This window comes from Hyperolius riggenbachi, chromosome 2, assembly GCF_040937935.1.
Source record: "Hyperolius riggenbachi isolate aHypRig1 chromosome 2, aHypRig1.pri, whole genome shotgun sequence".
In the NCBI taxonomy this organism is placed as follows: domain Eukaryota; kingdom Metazoa; phylum Chordata; class Amphibia; order Anura; family Hyperoliidae; genus Hyperolius; species Hyperolius riggenbachi.
Window position 1 is genome coordinate 282,260,759 of NC_090647.1, and position 17,404 is coordinate 282,278,162.

At 44.2% G+C, this 17,404-nt stretch overlaps 1 protein-coding gene across 2 annotated transcripts in view; it reads right to left on the bottom strand.

Moving 5' to 3' along the window:
* VAV1 (vav guanine nucleotide exchange factor 1) overlaps nucleotides 1-16,120 on the bottom strand; it is a 97,022-nt gene extending 80,902 nt beyond the window's left edge. For both annotated transcript variants that reach the window (XM_068268806.1, XM_068268809.1), the window contains exon 1: nucleotides 15,662-16,120. In XM_068268806.1, the coding sequence (XP_068124907.1) occupies nucleotides 15,662-15,865 (204 nt within the window). In that variant the 5' untranslated portion in view covers nucleotides 15,866-16,120. The remainder of the gene's footprint in view (nucleotides 1-15,661) is intronic.
* Nucleotides 16,121-17,404: the final 1,284 nt, after the last annotated feature.

The window sequence follows — 17,404 nt, forward strand, 5'->3', positions numbered from 1 at the left end:
TCTCCCACCGGATCCAGAACAGCGTTTCGCCCGGCTACGCCAGAGAATGCAGCCTCCTGGAGTCGGGGCAACAGCGACAACAGGATCAGGTGAGAGGTCACAGTCGGCTAACAACGACTGCAACAATGTATCGAGCAGGCCAATAATTAATTGTGGCCAGGCCGAGTTACTGGCGAGTATTAAAGCTTTGCTTGGTGTTTGGAGCAGGGGACGCAGACAGCCAACCCATCTCCAGTCACTGCATGGGGGGGTCGGGGATGGTGACACCCCACAAAATCCCGGGGGGTGTGGGGATAGATTAGCATCAGGAAGCAGCGGGTCAATGGTAGAGGGAGAGGAGCTAGAGCTTAGGACCAAGGGAGCAGAGCAAGGGGTGGGGGGCGGGAAGAAGGGGAAGAAGGCAGATGGCACAAAAAGTAAAGCCCGGGCCTCGGATTTAGCATACGGCAGCTCGTATCTGTGCAGCGAAGGGCCGTTGGGGGTGCATGTAAAATCCGAGACCAAGGAAAAAATCTGGAAGCGGGAATATATAGATATATTTACCTTGCTACCGTTAGACAACTTCCAGATTGAGAAGTGGGAAAAGGGGAAGGAGCATCGGAAGGAGGAGGATGAGGAAAGAAGGAGGTATAGGTTGATACCCAGAACTTTTCACAACTGGCTTCAGGCCTTCCTCACTCTGGGGAGTATAGTTGGGGAAAAGGCCCCAGAGGCATGCCAATCAATGTTTAACTACCCGGACATTATCTTCGAGGCATACCGGTCATATGGCGGAACAGCATGGCTCCGATATGATGAACAGTATCGCCAGCGCATGGAGCCGAGACCGACCATGGGCTGGGAGCACAGGGTTATGGCCCTGTGGATATGCATCATAAATGCTGCTAAAACGGGCACAGGTCAGCACACCACACCGGGCTCCTTCACCAATCCGAACCGGACAGTGCCCTTTCACGGGGGGGGGGGGGGGGGTGTTCGGTGTTTGGGGTGTACGGTGGCGCAGGAGCGGGGCCAGCGGCCACACAAAAATGCCAGCAGTGTTGGTTGTTTAACAATGGCGCATGCAAATGGGGAGCGAGCTGCCGTTTTAAGCACGAGTGCTCGGCCTGTGGGGGGGTCTAACCACCCCTGAATGAAGTGCTTCAGGAGATTGCGGGCGGGTGGTAAGGGGGAGGATGCCGGTGAGCATCGTCGCGATGCAACCTTGGCTAGACATTTACCCCAATAGAGAGATGGCAGACCTTCTCATTCACAGTTTCTCCGAGGGTTTTAGAATACCTGGCATATTCGGAGACCAAGGCAAGCAATGTAAAACTCTAAAATCGGCATACTAATTGCCCCTCATCATCCGAGAAAAACGTCAAAAGGAAGTTAGCCTTGGGTGCATGGCAGGCCCATTCAAAGAGAAACCCCTCACCAGCCTTCGGATTTCCCCGCTGAGTCTGGTCCCAAAAAAGGAAACAGGTAAATTCAGGATGATACATCACTTATCATACCCGAAGGGTGGTTCAATAAATGATGGCATTGACCCTGGGCTGGCAAGTGTAACCTATACCTTCTTCGACAAAGCAGCAGAATTGGTAGGGCGGATGGGAAAGGGGGCACTAATGGCAAAAGTGGATATCGAATCCGCATTCCGGCTACTGCCGGGGCATCAGGATAGCCTATATTTACTGGGCTGCAGGTTCGAGGGATATTTTTATGTGGATCAATGCCTCCCAATGGGTTGTGCAATTTCATGTTCATATTTTGAAGCCTTTAGTACTTTTCTGGAGTGGGTGGTGCGGCAAGAGTGCGGCCTGTGTGTGGGTCAGGCAGGAACAATGCAATGCGAAATCCTGCAAGAGACTATCCAGAAAGTTTTTAAGCACTTCGGCGTACCACTTGCTCCAGAAAAATCTGAGGGCCCAACCACGGTCAGTTCTTGGGCATCGAAATTGACACAATGGCATTGGAATACAGGCTCCCCCATGACAAATTGGAGGACCTAAGAGTGGCCATCAAGGAGGCTCTGGAGGCAAAAAAGAAAAAGATTACATTAAAGAATCTGCAGTCACTATTGGGGAAGCTGAATTTTGCCTGCAGAATTATGCCGATGGGCAGGATATTCTGTCGGCGCATGGAGTTTCTGATGTCCGGCATAGCCCGCCCACATCACTTCATTAGGTTGAATTCTGGGTCAAAGGAGGATCTAAGGGTTTGGAGAGACTTTCTGGACAGGTACAATGGAAGAACATACTGGTTGGAACAACCAGTAGAGAACAAGAACCTGCAATTGTTCACAGACGCGTCAGGCAGCGTCGGCTTTGGGGCATTCTTTCAAGGCCACTGGTGTAGCGACAGATGGCCGCAAGCCTGGCAACACTCAGCGCTTGTAAAAAACCTGGCCCTGCTAGAGTTTTTTCCACTGGCTACAGCAGTCACAATATGGGGGTCGCTCCTGGAAAATAAATCGGCGATCATTCACTCAGATAATATGGCAGTGGTAGCTATAGTCAATACGCTCTCTTCAGGCTCACCACCCATAGTCAATTTGGTCAGATACTTTGTCCTGCAATGCCTTAAGCACAATATAAAATTTAAGGCTGTACATGTACCAGGAGCCTCTAATGAAATAGCGGATGCTTTATCTCGCTTGCAGTTGGATCGATTCAGGAGGCTGGCACATCAGGCCGATACCTTTCCGGAAGAGGTTCCCCAGCACCTGTGGAACATTATATCGCCAACATGAGTGAGTGGGTAAAGCGTTCGCTGGCGCCTGGCACATGGAAAAGCTACTCTGGGCTCAGTAGTAAAGAGTAAGTGAGGAGACCTCGTCTAGTCCAGCCTCCACTATAGAGTGATAATCTCAGAAGTGAAGAGGCACTTTAGACTCTCCAGAATGCTGCAGACACTTTTCAGGGGAGTACACAGACATGGGGCTCTGATGTAGGAAGCTGCCATGTACACTAACTGCTTTTAGCTTCTTAAATGTTATCCCTGTCAAAATGAATGAGAAGACAGAGAAGGTACAGTAAAAACTATTGTGCTGGTGTGTCATCAGCTTAAATCTATATCTTTGAATAATACATACACAGTTTAAAGCAGACGAAGTCTTTTAGGAAATAAAAAATATAAAAACAAGGCACTGCTGAAATATAGAGTCCTTTGGGTTCAGATATTTGCATTTGGACCCCTAACCTCACATAACGCTTGGTTTTAGTGGTTTGGTCTCGGAACCACAGAAAATCATGTTGGGGATGCAGCTCCTCTCTGCATACAATCAGGAAATGTCTGCAATGTGCTGTAGTGAAAGACTACAGCAGCATTACAACAGGTGAGAATCTGTCACAACTCGTACCTTACAGCACTAGCTGCGACATGTGGTTATTTTTTATTTTAACACCAGAGGTTGTTTTTTTGTAACAAGAAAAATGACAAGAAAAAGCTCTCTGGAATCTTCCTTTGAAGAGTAACACTGAACATTGTAAGGCGGACACATGCTGCTCAAAATTATTACCGACCTTTCTAGACTTCCCTAGAAAGGTGGAGCCAGTTGGGCACAGAGTAACTAAGGCGTACATTTAAAAGCATCATGCATGATGTGATGGAGAGTAGGGATTAGTGGAAAAAATCCTAAAGCCCTTCCTTTTTTTTACAAACTGTCCATCTTGCTAGGAATACTCTTACGAGGTATTGGATACGCATCCCATCGTTCCCACCTGCACTGAGAGGGTCTGTGCTGTTTATCCTAACTCTACATTGATAAATAATATATATATATATATATATATATATATATATATATATATATATATATATATATATATATATATTTGAACATAGGGGATCCCTTTCCAGATTTAATCACATTTGGATACCTTGGAACCAATGTCTAAGCACTCATCATCTCTGTGGCATACAAGTGTCCCATCTGATAGTAGCATATGGATGCCCGACCCTGACCCAGCCCCCCCCCCTCCTGTCATCAGGCTTCTCTGTGAGCACAACAAGCAATTAGCAGGCTGCAGTGCTTAGAGGACTCTCCGGCCTCAGCTCTATCTCGGGGAACAGAGCCACCATGGCCGGCCAAGTGATGCCGTTGCTCAACTCCTAGAAGGTGCTACCACTAAAACTAAGGGGTCTGCAGGAGGAGCTAGTGGTGAGGATTTGGGTCAGGGGGTGTGTATACAACCAGGAGATGGCAATATTTGGCCCCCAACACCTTCTATGAAGGGGAGTATTTCAAGCTGAGGATGACTTTGTGCTGTATTTTCTTTAATGTTTACTTTTTTCCCTTTTTGTAGGACTGGTGCTGTGTAGTGTTGTGTGCTGTGCAGCTTGGTCTGTCTGTGTGAACGCATTCTGATTCTGGAGCTGGTTGCCAAGTGTTTGATAGAGATGTCAAAGAAACGCAAATAATAACTGCTTGCATGCACTTCCTACTGAATCTGACTATCTCGGTTCCAAGTTGTATATCAATTCCATTAAATCTGCATTGAAGTCAGAATCTTCTGAATCTCCATTAACCATCACTAGTGCTACCATGCTACAGTGTAGAAGACTGAAGAACGCAGCTTCAGAGAGTGATCATCGCTAAGTGTGGTGAGGAATGAGCCTCTGCGGTCTCACATTTAGTAGCCTTTTAGTATATTCCATAGTGAGTATGTGTTGCGGTGGCACTGCTTGAGTTGGGCACCAGGTGGTGCCGCTAGTACGTTAACTGCTTACGTGAACTACAGCAATGGATGAATGACAACTGGCTGAAACTAAATGCAGACAAAACTGAAGTCCTTCAGAGCATGATAACAAAACAACTTAACTTGCAGTCTTCACCACTGGGAATAGGAGGCACGGATCTACGCAGCTCTGATCATGTGCGTAGCCTGGGAGTTCTAATTGATGGGGATTTAAACTTCAGAGCTCAAATCTCTGCTGTGGTGAAATCATCCTATTTTCACCTGAAGAACATTGCAAAAATCAAGCACCTCATCCCCCCAGAAGATCTGCCAACCTTAGTCCACGCCATTATCACATCCCGACTGGACTACTGCAATGCTCTCTACACTGGCCTTCCAAAAAAGGTTTTGTACCGCCTACAGCTGATACAGAATACTGCTGCCAGACTGCTAACCAACCAACCCCGTCACTGCCACATAACGCCAGTCCTGCACTCCCTTCACTGGCTACCTATAGAATGGAGGGTCCTATTCAAGATCGGCCTACTGACATTTAAATCCCTGAATAATCTGGGCCCTGGATACATGAAAGATATGTTGCAGCTGCGTAGCAATCCCCGCATACTCAGATCCACAGGTTCTAATAATCTAGTCATACCCAGAGTCCACTTGGAAACTTTTGGTCCCAGAGCCTTCTGTCATGCTGCCCCTACGTTTTGGAACTCCCTACCTCAACAGATCAGGACAGCTCCATCCCTGTTTAAATCCAGACTGAAAACCCACCTGTTCAGTTTGGCATTTGCAGAATTATAACTTTTGTTGTGTGAATACTTCATCCTACTACCAATTACTGAATCTGAGAGAGCCTAAGCGCTTTGAGTCCTATGGGAGAAAAGCGCTATAGAAATGTTATTGTATTGTATTATAAAATATCAGTAACTTACAATACTGATATTTTACTATGCACTACTTGGCACCCATTCTCACTTAAAATCCCTCCCCCCCCCCAACATTATGCCTAACTCTTGCCCACTAGTTGCAGCTGATAGTCTATTATTGTCCTGAACTGTTACCTTGTATGTAGTAGCCAAATGGCTTCTAGCTGCATTGCAAGCAGTTGGGTGCCAGATTGCAGTTAATTAACACAAGCTTCTATTAGGAGCCTGCCAGTCCCTGAACCCAAATTACCTGAATTGGTAACAATCAGTGTGTGTGTGTGTGTGTGGGTGTGTGTGTGTGTGTGTGTGTGTGTGCGTGCGTGCGTGCGTGCGTGCGTGCGTGCGTGCGTGCGTGCGTGCAACACCTCTGTATTTATATATTTCTTATGGAGACTGGGGTTCTCCAGTGCTGCGTGCATGCTTTGCATAGTATTGCATATAATTTGGTTTGTGCTGCTCATCCCAATTATATATATATATATATATATATATATATATATATATATATATATACACATATACATATACATATACATATACACACACATACATACACACACACACACGTTTATTTCTGATACTCCTCTACAATATGTATGGAGTGAAAAGTTATAGTTGAGAGGTAGAGTGGTTACACTACATAGTAACTGACAGGTATTGCTATAACTATGTGGTCAATGCGTTGAGTTCCTGTCCACACTGTAGAAATACCGACAGCATCTAGCTTAGCATAGCACTCAGAGAGATGACGTTACCCGCCATTCTGCTAGTGTACAGTCTTAAATTCTTCAGCTGTACGTCTAATGGTTGCTTACAAATTTGATTACAAAACCTATTGCAATTACATTTTCGTATTACAGGACTGTACTATATTAGGTCTGGTAAATGTAGAGCATACGAGGGATGACAGGCATGCATTCATAATTGTATAGTTTCTTAGTGACTGCAGTCAGTGACCACTGCCATCATAACTATAAATATTCAGCACAGATATGAGTGCATTATAATTGCTAAGCAACAGGGAGGTGGATGAATGATTACCAGTAGTGAGTTTGGTTTTTTTTTTTGGGGGGGGGGGGGGGGGGACCAGTAGTAACTGGCTGATAAAGCATGATCTGGATGCATCATCTCTGAGCACAGAGATCAGTGGTGTAGCAATAGGGGATGCAGAGGTTGCGACCGCAGCAAGGCCCTTGAACCAGAGGGCCCTCCCTCAACCGCGGTATTAGCTCTTTATTGGTCCAGTGGTCCAATCATTAAAAAAAAAAAACTGTTCTCCATCCCCTCCTTGCACCTCTAATACTGTGGTTGTCCTTTGCAGGTTTTGGTGCATTGCATCAATCATTATGAATAGAGTGCTAGGGAGCGCCCAATGTAAAATTTGCACCGAGGCCCATAGTTCCTTAGCTACACCACTGTAGATCATGCTCATACAGACACGCAACAGTTGTCCAGTTTGCTCATGAACAACTGACGTCAGTAAATTCCATCTCTACATCTTACAGCCTTGTACCCATAACCTGCTACTGTCATCCAAAACAGTTGTTGATGATCATACTGGGTGACAGTGTAGGGACAATCACTGTGTCTGTAGTGCAGCCTATGAGAAGGGGAGTGGGGAGAAAAACTGGAAGGTGCACTACTGTGGTAACTTATAATAGAAGAACAATAGTGGTGGGGCAGTGAATAATAACATCATTACTGATCATGTGTGACATCTGTTCTCACACTAGATTTTCACCTGAGACAATCACAAATAGTTGTGTCTGTCAAGACAAAAAAACACACACACACAATTATGAGATATTAAAAGGCTTTATCCAACCACCAACTATGAATGAAAGAGAACATTTGGGCATTGTTAATCATTTTGAGAAAAAAAAAAGTCCAATATTTCACAAATTCTACAAAATAGGTAAACTTACAAGTACAACTGTACCTGGCTGTCAGAACAAGTGCTGATGCATTCATGTAATTAAGGTGCTGGGAAATTTGGGTCCAGAGCAAAGCTGAAAATCTGCTCACCCTGCTCCTGCAAAAGTCCCGACACATTACTTAATATTCCCCCTCCAGGCCGCCGTGGACTCGGGTACAATATAAATTGGCTGTCAGCAATAACACTGTTTTGATAGTAATTTGGACTCAGTCTTTTGACGGTGCCCGAATTACTGCCTGAGTGCCGCTATAGCCATATTTCACATTACTGCCGTTGGCGGCGCATGGTGTGTCCAAATTTTCCTGCCCTGTTTGCACTTGGTGCTGATACTGAGGTGTGGCTGGAAAATGTGCACTTCACATAGGATGGATTTTACACCAGGGAACAGGGGCGCCTCTAGCCATTTTGTCACTCCAGGCGAGAAAACCTGTGGCACCCCCCTATGAAAATAATCTTAATGCAGCAGTGTTTCACTAGAAAATAATCCTAACGCGGCAATCTTTCACCAGAAAATAATTGTAATGCAGCAGCGTTTCACCAGAAAATACACGTAATTGGGCAGCGTTTCACCAGAAAATACACATAGGCAGGGCTCCTCCCCCCCCCCCTTCCCATTAGTTTCCCCTTAATAGCCCTGATACCTGCGTGAACCTATAACAAAAAAAAACAACAAACATTTACTCACCTGCAGAAAACTCCTCTCCTGGCCTCCCTCTGGCACGCAGCAGCTCTCCCAATGATCTTAGTGCCGCAGTTCCGGCTGCAAAACTCCCACGCTGACAGACAGAGCAGGGCTATGGGAAAATTGTGCCCTAAGCCGTGCACTGGAGACACAAACAATCTCCAGTGCAGGGGTTCAGACGTCATTTTCCCGTAGCCCTGCACTGCCTGCCAGAACCCACAGACTAAGACGCTATGTAGATGCAGCAGAAGCAAGTAATAGAACACCCACGGGGCAGAGCTTAATCTAAGGGCAGGGTTTAACTTGGGGTGGGGCTTAATACAGCAACATGGCGCCCCCCAGGACCAATGGCACTCCAGGCAATGGCCTGTACTGCCTATGCCTAGAGGCGCCCCTGCCAGGGAATTTCTGACGACCCAAGATACATGTTGCAATGTCAATTAACCCTTTGCCCTCTCGCATTCAAATGTTCATACAAATGCTTTGCCAGAAATCAATCATAAAGGAACCACTGCTATCCCTACAGCTAAGTTAAAAGCCGGGGTCTTGGTACAAAAGAATGTAGGGATAATTTATTTCTGGGAAAACATTTGTATGAAAATTTGCACGGGAATGTGCAAAGGGTTAACAAACTTTGCTAATTTGGTAGCCATACCCCCTTCAGCACCTCCCTAATACCTTATTTAAATGTCCTAACTTGAGGCGATGTGCCTGGCTCAAGGTGTTTTTTTTTCATGATACATGTTGGGTAATTCCAGAATTCAGACACTCTTCTGGTAAATGAAGCTCAATATTCTTTGAAGAACAGTTTGCATGGAATGTAATGTATAAGCAATTTGTTTTTGTTCCTTATTTTCAACAGTGTTTGTCTTTCAGAACCAGGAAGTTACTAGTATGTATTGGTATTTAGTTATTTTGTGGATAAACTCATTTGACAGCAGCAAGTACATTCTAACATTTTTTTTAAAGGATAACTCGCCTAGAAATGATATTTTAATTTTACTCAGCTAAAGACAAGTTGAGCCACATACTAGCATGTATCTTTTAGATTGCAGTGGCAGGTAAAACCCAGTGCACTTCTTAAAGCGAAACACAAACTCTTGAAAAGTCCACTATGAAAAGTTTTCATTCCATATATAAATGATGTAGAAATCCACTGCACTGAGCTGTGTGTTTGTTTAGCTACATCAGCATGTAATTAGCCTTATCAGTAGCTGTTAATGAGAGCACTGAGACTCTGCATGTACAAGTGTAGAGGAAGTTCTGAATTTAGAGTGACTTTTTTTTTAATACAAATATAAGAAGTTGTATTACTCTGGCACTGTGCCTTTGAATTTGAGAAACAAGCATAGGGACAAGAGTACAGTGAGAATTAATACCAATAAACTATGTTGGCAGAGCAATAAAACAAGATGGCTGAAAAGTCAGAATACGATTTTTTATTTTTTTTTTGAAAGAACGGCAAATGTGGTTTGCTTACTAAATTCGTGGCCGTACTTAGAAGTCAAAACACCTGATCAGCATAATCTTTTTTGGGTTAGTGAACTAAGATGCAGTCACACAGCTTGCATGTATCAAAGCAGCATTTCCACTAATTCAGGCTACAGCAGAGTAACTTTTAAGGACGGTTCACATCGGTAAATGACGGGCGCGATTCTCATTTAAGCACTGGCCATTCAAGTGGTAGTGCAGTAAACAGCTGATTTTACCAATCATCTTGCCAAATGCCAATTCACTAAACCTTTTACCGCACTGAAAAGTAAAATACCAGTTAGTGAGGTAAATTACTGACTTGTACGGTAAATACCTCAAGAAATGTCAATTATCAAAGATTAAAGCATTTGGTAAATCAAGTAAAAATGTTTGGTATTTATCTCCAGCTCTGACCAGTTGGTAACTTACAATCTTCATGCAGTGGTGTAACAGACACCCAATAGGAAGAGCCACACAGTCCTGCTTCTCACCCAATTTGATCCGATACACTGGCAGGACTTGAAAATGGCAGAGCAGGAGGAGCAGACATTTAAAAAGGCTTTTCCATATCACTTTAGATGTGCATATCTATATACACATAGACAGAAGAGCTCTCTCTAGTTAGTATGCATGCACATCTTAAGGGATGCCCGAGATGCACAGGACAGAAAAAGCAAGCGCTTATTCAATATCTGCTATAAGTCCGCCTTAGGGCAATCATGCAGAGTGCCCCGAATGTAGGCTCCCTGAGGCCAATATGGTACAGTGGTGGACATTTATCAAGAGTGTCTGAGACAAAATATTGGTAGGTTTTTAGATATCTGTGCAGATCTGTCTCAGACATCTTAAGAAATCACTAAAATAGTGCAGATTCCTTCTTAAACTGTTAGGAATAGGAGTTAGGAAGGTTGCTCAGACAGTGCAGTGTGTGAGGGGAATTGCTGTTGCTGGGGTAAACAATACATCTGCTGTACTGAATCAATGCCCAGCACTGGAAGGGTTAAGCACAGAACAGCTTCACAGATTCAGCAGGGGGGAGGAGCGCTTCACAAATAGTGCAGCAGTGCAGGCTAGGCATGATCTGTAGAACTGCTATTAAAGGGACACTTAAGTCAAACAAAAAAAATGAGTTTTACTCACCTGGGTCTTCCAATAGCCCCCTGCAGCTTTCCGGTGCCCTCGCCATCTCCCTCCGATCCTCCTGACCCCGCCGGCAGCCACTTCCTGTTTCGGTGACAGGAGCTGACAGGATGGAGACGCGAGTGATTCTTCGCGTTCCTGGCCACCATAGCGCCATCTATGCTGCTATAGCATATATCATATACCATATAGCAGCATAGAGGGTGCTAATGTGTCTGGGAACGCGAAGAATCACTCGCGTCCCCAGCCTGTCAGCTCCTGTCACCGAAACAGGAAGTGGCTGCTGGCGGGGCCAGGAGGATCGGAGGGAGACGGCGAGGGCACCGGACAGCTGCAGGGGGGCTATTGGAAGCCCTAGGTGAGTAAAACTCATTTTTTTTTTTGTTTGACTTAAGTGTCCCTTTAACCACTTCAGGATTCGGCGTACGCTTAACTACGCCCCTGAATCCTGAAGTGGATTGCATACGAGCGGCCGTTCCATGTCAGTTCACGGAGGGTGTCTCCGTGAACACCCTGCGAGCCGCCGATCGTGGCTCGCAGGGTAAATGTAAACACACGGGGAAGATCTTCCCCGGTGTTTACATGTATACGGCGCTGCTGCGCAGCAGCGCCGTGGCGGAGATCGGCGATCCCCGGCCTCTGATTGGCCGGGGACCGCCGGCACCTGATAGGCTGAAGCCTATCCCATCAGGCGCAGGACGGAATTCCGTCCTGCGCCGCTCACAGGGGGAGGTAGAGGGAGGGAAGGGGAAGGCGGCCAGGAAGCGCTGCGGAGGGGGGCTTTGAAGAGAGCCCCCCCGCAAGCGCAAGCAGCCGGCGGCGATCAGACCCCCCCAGCAGGACATCCCCCTAGTGGGGAAAAAAGGGGGGGAAGTCTGATCGGCCTGGCTGCTAGCTGATCGGTGCTGCGTGCTGGAGAGCCCACGCAGGACCGATCAGCAAAACCACCCGGTATCCGGAAGTGGTTAAGCACCACTTAAAGAGAATCTGTATTGTTAAAATCGCACAAAAGTAAACATACCAGTACGTTAGGGGACATCTCCTATTCCCCTCTGTCACAATTTCACCGCTCCTCGCCGCATTAAAAGTGGTTAAAAACAGTTTTTAAAAGTTTGTTTATAAACAAACAAAATGGCCACCAAAACAGGAAGTAGGTTGATGTACAGTATGTCCACACATAGAAAATACATCCATACACAAGCAGGCTGTATACACCCTTCCTTTTGAATCTCAAGAAATCATTTGTGTGTTTCTTTCCCCCTGCAGTTCTCATGCACTGAAGTTTCAGGCTGCTCTTTTCTTCCTGCAAACAGCTTTGCCCTTGTTTGTAATTCCTCAGTATGTGAAAGCCCAGCCAGCTCAGAGGATGATTTATCCAACTTGTAAAAGATAAGAGAGAAGAGAGAAGCTGCCCTAATCTAAATAATACACAGGCAGTGTGCATAGAGGGGCCTGGAAGGGGGAGTTCATAGCAGAACCACAACACTGAAGAACTTGGCAGCCTTCCAGACACAGGCCGACAAGTCTGACAGGGGAAAGATACATTGATTTATTACAGAGATGGTGATAGAATAAAGTGCTGCAGTAAGCCAGAACACATTAGAATAGCTTTTGGAACTTGTAGGATGATAAAAAACAGGATGCAATTTTTGTTACGGAGTCTCTTTAATCTGCGAGTTTAGGGATGGATTTGCAAGCACGAGATGCGCGTGATCTCATGCAGTAGCCGGCCCCAGGACTTGACGTCACTTGGCATTAGGCAGTCCTGGGGTTACCGTCGCCTTTAAGTAGTTATGAAGAAAAAAAACTGTCGGTAATGCTTTGATAAATCTGGCCCCACTGTGTCTGCCAGTGCCCTAAGATCCAGGGACCAGTTCCCATATGCAATTAACTTTTTCTCCTGAGTTTTCACCTAGGATATACATTTTCATCTTGTATTTAAAATATTTTTTTATCAATTTGCAAATTAGAAAGTTCTATAAAGTAGGTAAAAAGTACGATCTAAATGATTTTGAGTATTTTCTTGCTTGCTGGTGGATTAAAAAGTATTTTTCTAAGTTGTGAAAATATCTCCTAGGAGAAAACTCAGCTCAGTGATCTCAAGATGAGAGTTATATGGAGGCTGCCATATTTATTTCCTTTTAAACAATACCAGTTGCCTGGCTGTCCTGCTGATCCTCTAATACATTCAGCCATAGAACTTGAACAAGCATATGCAGATCAGGTGTTTGACAATATTGTCAGGATAAGATTATCTGCATGCCTTTTTTCTGGTGTACTTCAGACACTTCTGCAGCCAAATCGATCAGCAGGGCTGCCAGGCAACGGTTATTGTTTAAAAGGAAACAAATATGCCAGCCTCCATACCACTCTCACCTATGGTTCACTTTAAATGTTTAAAATGTCGATCGATTTGTCAAATTAGTTACTGAGCGCCACTATAACCATAGCCATAATTCTCATCATGCCCTATGACGGAGCACAAATAAGCTGTCTTGGCCCAGCATAGGCAGACAGCTTACGCCTGCACACTAGCATGGGGCCAAGCAGACTTGGCTTCTTCCGCCAAGCCCAAGCGGTGGCTCTGTGCTACTGCGCAGGTGCGAGAAGGCTCCGTAGAATGTCAGGAGTCCTAGCACAGGAATGAATAGATGGGGCAAGCCTCTGTAAGATCCAGAGGCTTCCCTCTCCCGAGGTAAGTATCTACATTTTTTACTTTAATTTCTCCCATTTTTACTTTAACATGAACTATTGTGTTAAGATCTGTAAACACATCCTATTCATTTTATCTCTGAATACTCTGCTTCAAAACATCTCTAGTTTAACAGTTTTTTTTTACCACTAGGGACATGCAGAAAGGGGGGACTCCACTGTGATGAGTTCTTCCACATTTGGCCATACACGAGCCGACTGCAACCAAGAATACAAATAATGAGTTGGTTGGCTGGGAAATAGCAGCGGATGTGCCATTCAGCTGTACTGAAATGTGATCAGATATCAGCATAAAATGAATGGGAAAAAATCAATTCCACTTTTGCCCTTCTAGGTTCTGCTCAGTACAGCTCAAAACTATGACTCGCCTCAACAACCATTTGTGCCATCAATAAAAATTATTACTGCCTCTGATCACACTTTTGATAAACTGCAATCAACTGGAAGATGTTCATTTGTAATATGGCTGTAAATAGGTCTAAGGTAGCTTTTGGTAGGTTTGGGAGGCACAACACCGAATTACTTTGTGGTTAAACCATCATCATTCCACTTCTTTTCTAGGAGTAATTGTAAGTCGTTATAATAGGCCGCACTAGAAGAGACAGGTACAAATGACTGGAAATCCAAATGATTTCAGCAGAAACTGTGTGTTCTGATAAGACAACAATCAAGGCCTTGTTTTTTTTTGTTCAGTTCTGTACAACACAAGAGTCAATCAATAGTATAATGACATATGTAAATTTGGTTTATTTATGGCTTGGTGAACAACTAACGCTCATAGACGAGACCGTTGAACTCATCTCCTCTAGTTTGTGAAATAAAGCTAGCTAATTTATTTACATACAGTAATATGAACCCAATTGCATAACCGACATATTCTCATGACTAAAGGTATTAACCACTTCACCACTAAGGGGTTTTACCCCTTGAGCACCAGAGCAATTTTCACCTTTCAATGCTCCTTCTATTCATTCATCTATAACTTTATTATTACTTATCACAATGAAACGAACTATATCTTGTTTTTTCCGCCACCAATTAGGCTTTCTTTAGGTGGGACATAATGCCAAGAATTATTTTATTCTAAATGTGTTTTAATGGGAAAATAGGAAAAAATGTGGGGAAAAATGATAGGAAAAAATGTGGGGAAAAATGATTTTTCAGTTTTCGGCCATTATAGTTTTTAAATAATGCATGCTACTGTATTTAAAATCCATGAAATGTATTTGCCCATTTGTTCCGGTTATTACACCATTTACATTATGTCCCTATCACAATGTTTGGCGCCAATATTTGGCGTTTATCCCTAATTACAAGCCCATAGTTTATAAAGTAACAGTGTTGTACCCTCTTGACATAAATATTTAAAGAGTTCAGTCCCTAAGAATTGGGGAGTGTAGGAGGTATTGAGTTAATTTATAGTGTAAAAGTATGTATTTGTATATGAAAAATGTTTTGGATGTAGTTTTACTATTTGGCCACAAGATGGCCACAGTAATTTTTTGTGCATGCGACCTGTAAGCATCGGAAGTACGCTTACAGGACGTTCAATGAGGCTGGGAAACACAATGATCGCGAAAGTCGATCATTGCTGGGGGCTGAGATCAATGAACGGGAATGGTTTTTCCTGTTCATTGATCTCCGGGCGAGCGGCCGGCGGTGTGCGAGACCGCGCGCACGTGCAAGCGGGACCATGGACAGCACCGCTGGTGGTGAAGTGGTTAAAGAACTGAATTAACAACTTGTCAGTCTAAAAGAGCACCCAGTAGAGGTTTGGTAGCATCTAAAGGCATTAAAATATTTATTACTTTCTTGAAAAATTAATCCCAAAATTTTGGAGCCAATTAGGAGAGCCACCAACAATGCAAAAAATGCCTAAATGATCACATTACCAGAAGAGGGGGGGGGGGGGGGGGGGGTCTAGCTGTTGCGCTGGACCAAGCATCACTTTTATATACTACTAGTGGAAGTCAGAATAATGAGAATACAGCACAAGTGTGTCACTTGTAAAAGTGACTACTTTGGTGGATAACACAACCTAGCAATCGGTATTATAAGGCTGGGGAAAAATATACACATATCAAGTTATTTGCAGCTTGAGTAAGTTGAGAGAATGACATACCTGTGACATCTGTGGCCGAATGTTGATCTCGCTGAGGTTGACACTATGAGGCAGAAGGTTGTTGAGCAGCTGGCAGAGGAGGACACCATCTCGTAGAGCTTGAGCCAAATCACATACCTGCGCAGTGTCTAGGGTAACTCGATGATTAGGAGGGAGCACTCGGCAGTCAATCAGCCATCGGGCACACTGCCTCCACAACTCCATGTTCACCTCTGTGCCCAGGTATGCTATGGGGCACAAAAGAGAAAGCAAATATACCAGGAAATAGAATAGGCAGACGATAAAGACTCTCTGTCAGAAAGAGAAGAAGCACTATTGTGAGAGGAACGATTAGATGGTAAATCCACTCAAATAGGCGACCCAGGCCGTCTCCCCTGCAAACGAAAAACTGCAGATTATTAAGCAATGTGGTAAGAAGCTAAATTCCCAGAGGCAAAGCAACTCTCATATGTCTCTAAAATGCTCGAGTTCCGGTATGTAAGGAGGAAGAATCTTCTATTACTTCCTCTTCTGTAACCGTCACACAAAGTGTGTGTGTATTCTGTCTGCTTCTGCATTACAAAGCATACAGAAAATGCTACATATCTGTACGTGTCATGCCTATACAATGTGAATACAGCAAGAAGAAATTATGATCAATATACTCAGTTTAACTTAAACCATAACTCACAGCTAGCAGTTTCTAGCACTAATACTCTTGCATTAAATGTATTTATTATCATAACCATCAGGCATCTTTACATATACACCATGTCGTAAGGAAACGCAACATATACTGGAAGATCTATACAAGGACTGCCAAATAACTCCTCCTTTAAATGTTACTGGCAGATTGCTGCTCATCGGGCACGGTGAAAGTTGGAGGACAACAGAATGTAGCAAAATCTTTTAACAGATTGGTGTATGTAGGGCACAGTGAAAGTCGAGGATAGTACAGTGTGTAAGAAAGTGTACAGTACAGGAATGTGAAATGTTTCCATGACCATCATTCGGATCCTCTGGCATCAGTAATGTGGATCAAGTGATGGGGAATTATTAGTTGTATGTTTCATCAAAGTAGGGCAGGGAACACACTTGCAGGGACGTTTTACCCTGGGATCCCCGGGTCTCCCCTGCAATGAATTCGATTTTGCAACCACGTTTCTCTCAAACTTTTTTTTTGCTTTTGCTCTGTGATTTTCCATATGTGGCATGATACATTGTAATTGTGAACACATGCATCATGCAAGAAAAAGCAGAAAGCTGTACAATATAAAAACGTGAACACAAAATGCAAATAAACGGTAACAACATGTTTCCTGAGGGTGGCTACTGACTACAATAACCAGTGCAGCCATATGCGTTTTGCTGCAGATGGCAAAACGTGCACAAGTATGTTCCCTGCCTAAGAGAAACAGGCTCAGCATACCAGCTACAACATTTAGAAAATGATCTGTAATGGCAGCTTCCACACTATTTTTTGCAATTCATTTTTCAAATGATAAAGGGCAGGGAGTGCTACAACCTATCTTCACTTCCAGTGGTTTTGAGCATAAATTATTAGCTGCAGAAGCCTAATTAAATCCAAAGCTTTTCTCTTTGTGTTTGGACAGAGCGGGGGTGTGTGTGTGTGTGTGTATTTCTACAGAGTGGGTCAGAACTAGAGATGGCTAATATAATGCTTCCTGAAGCTTAATTTGGACAACTTCTGATATTCCCACCCCACACATGCATGTCACTATCGACAACACTACTATTCGCCCT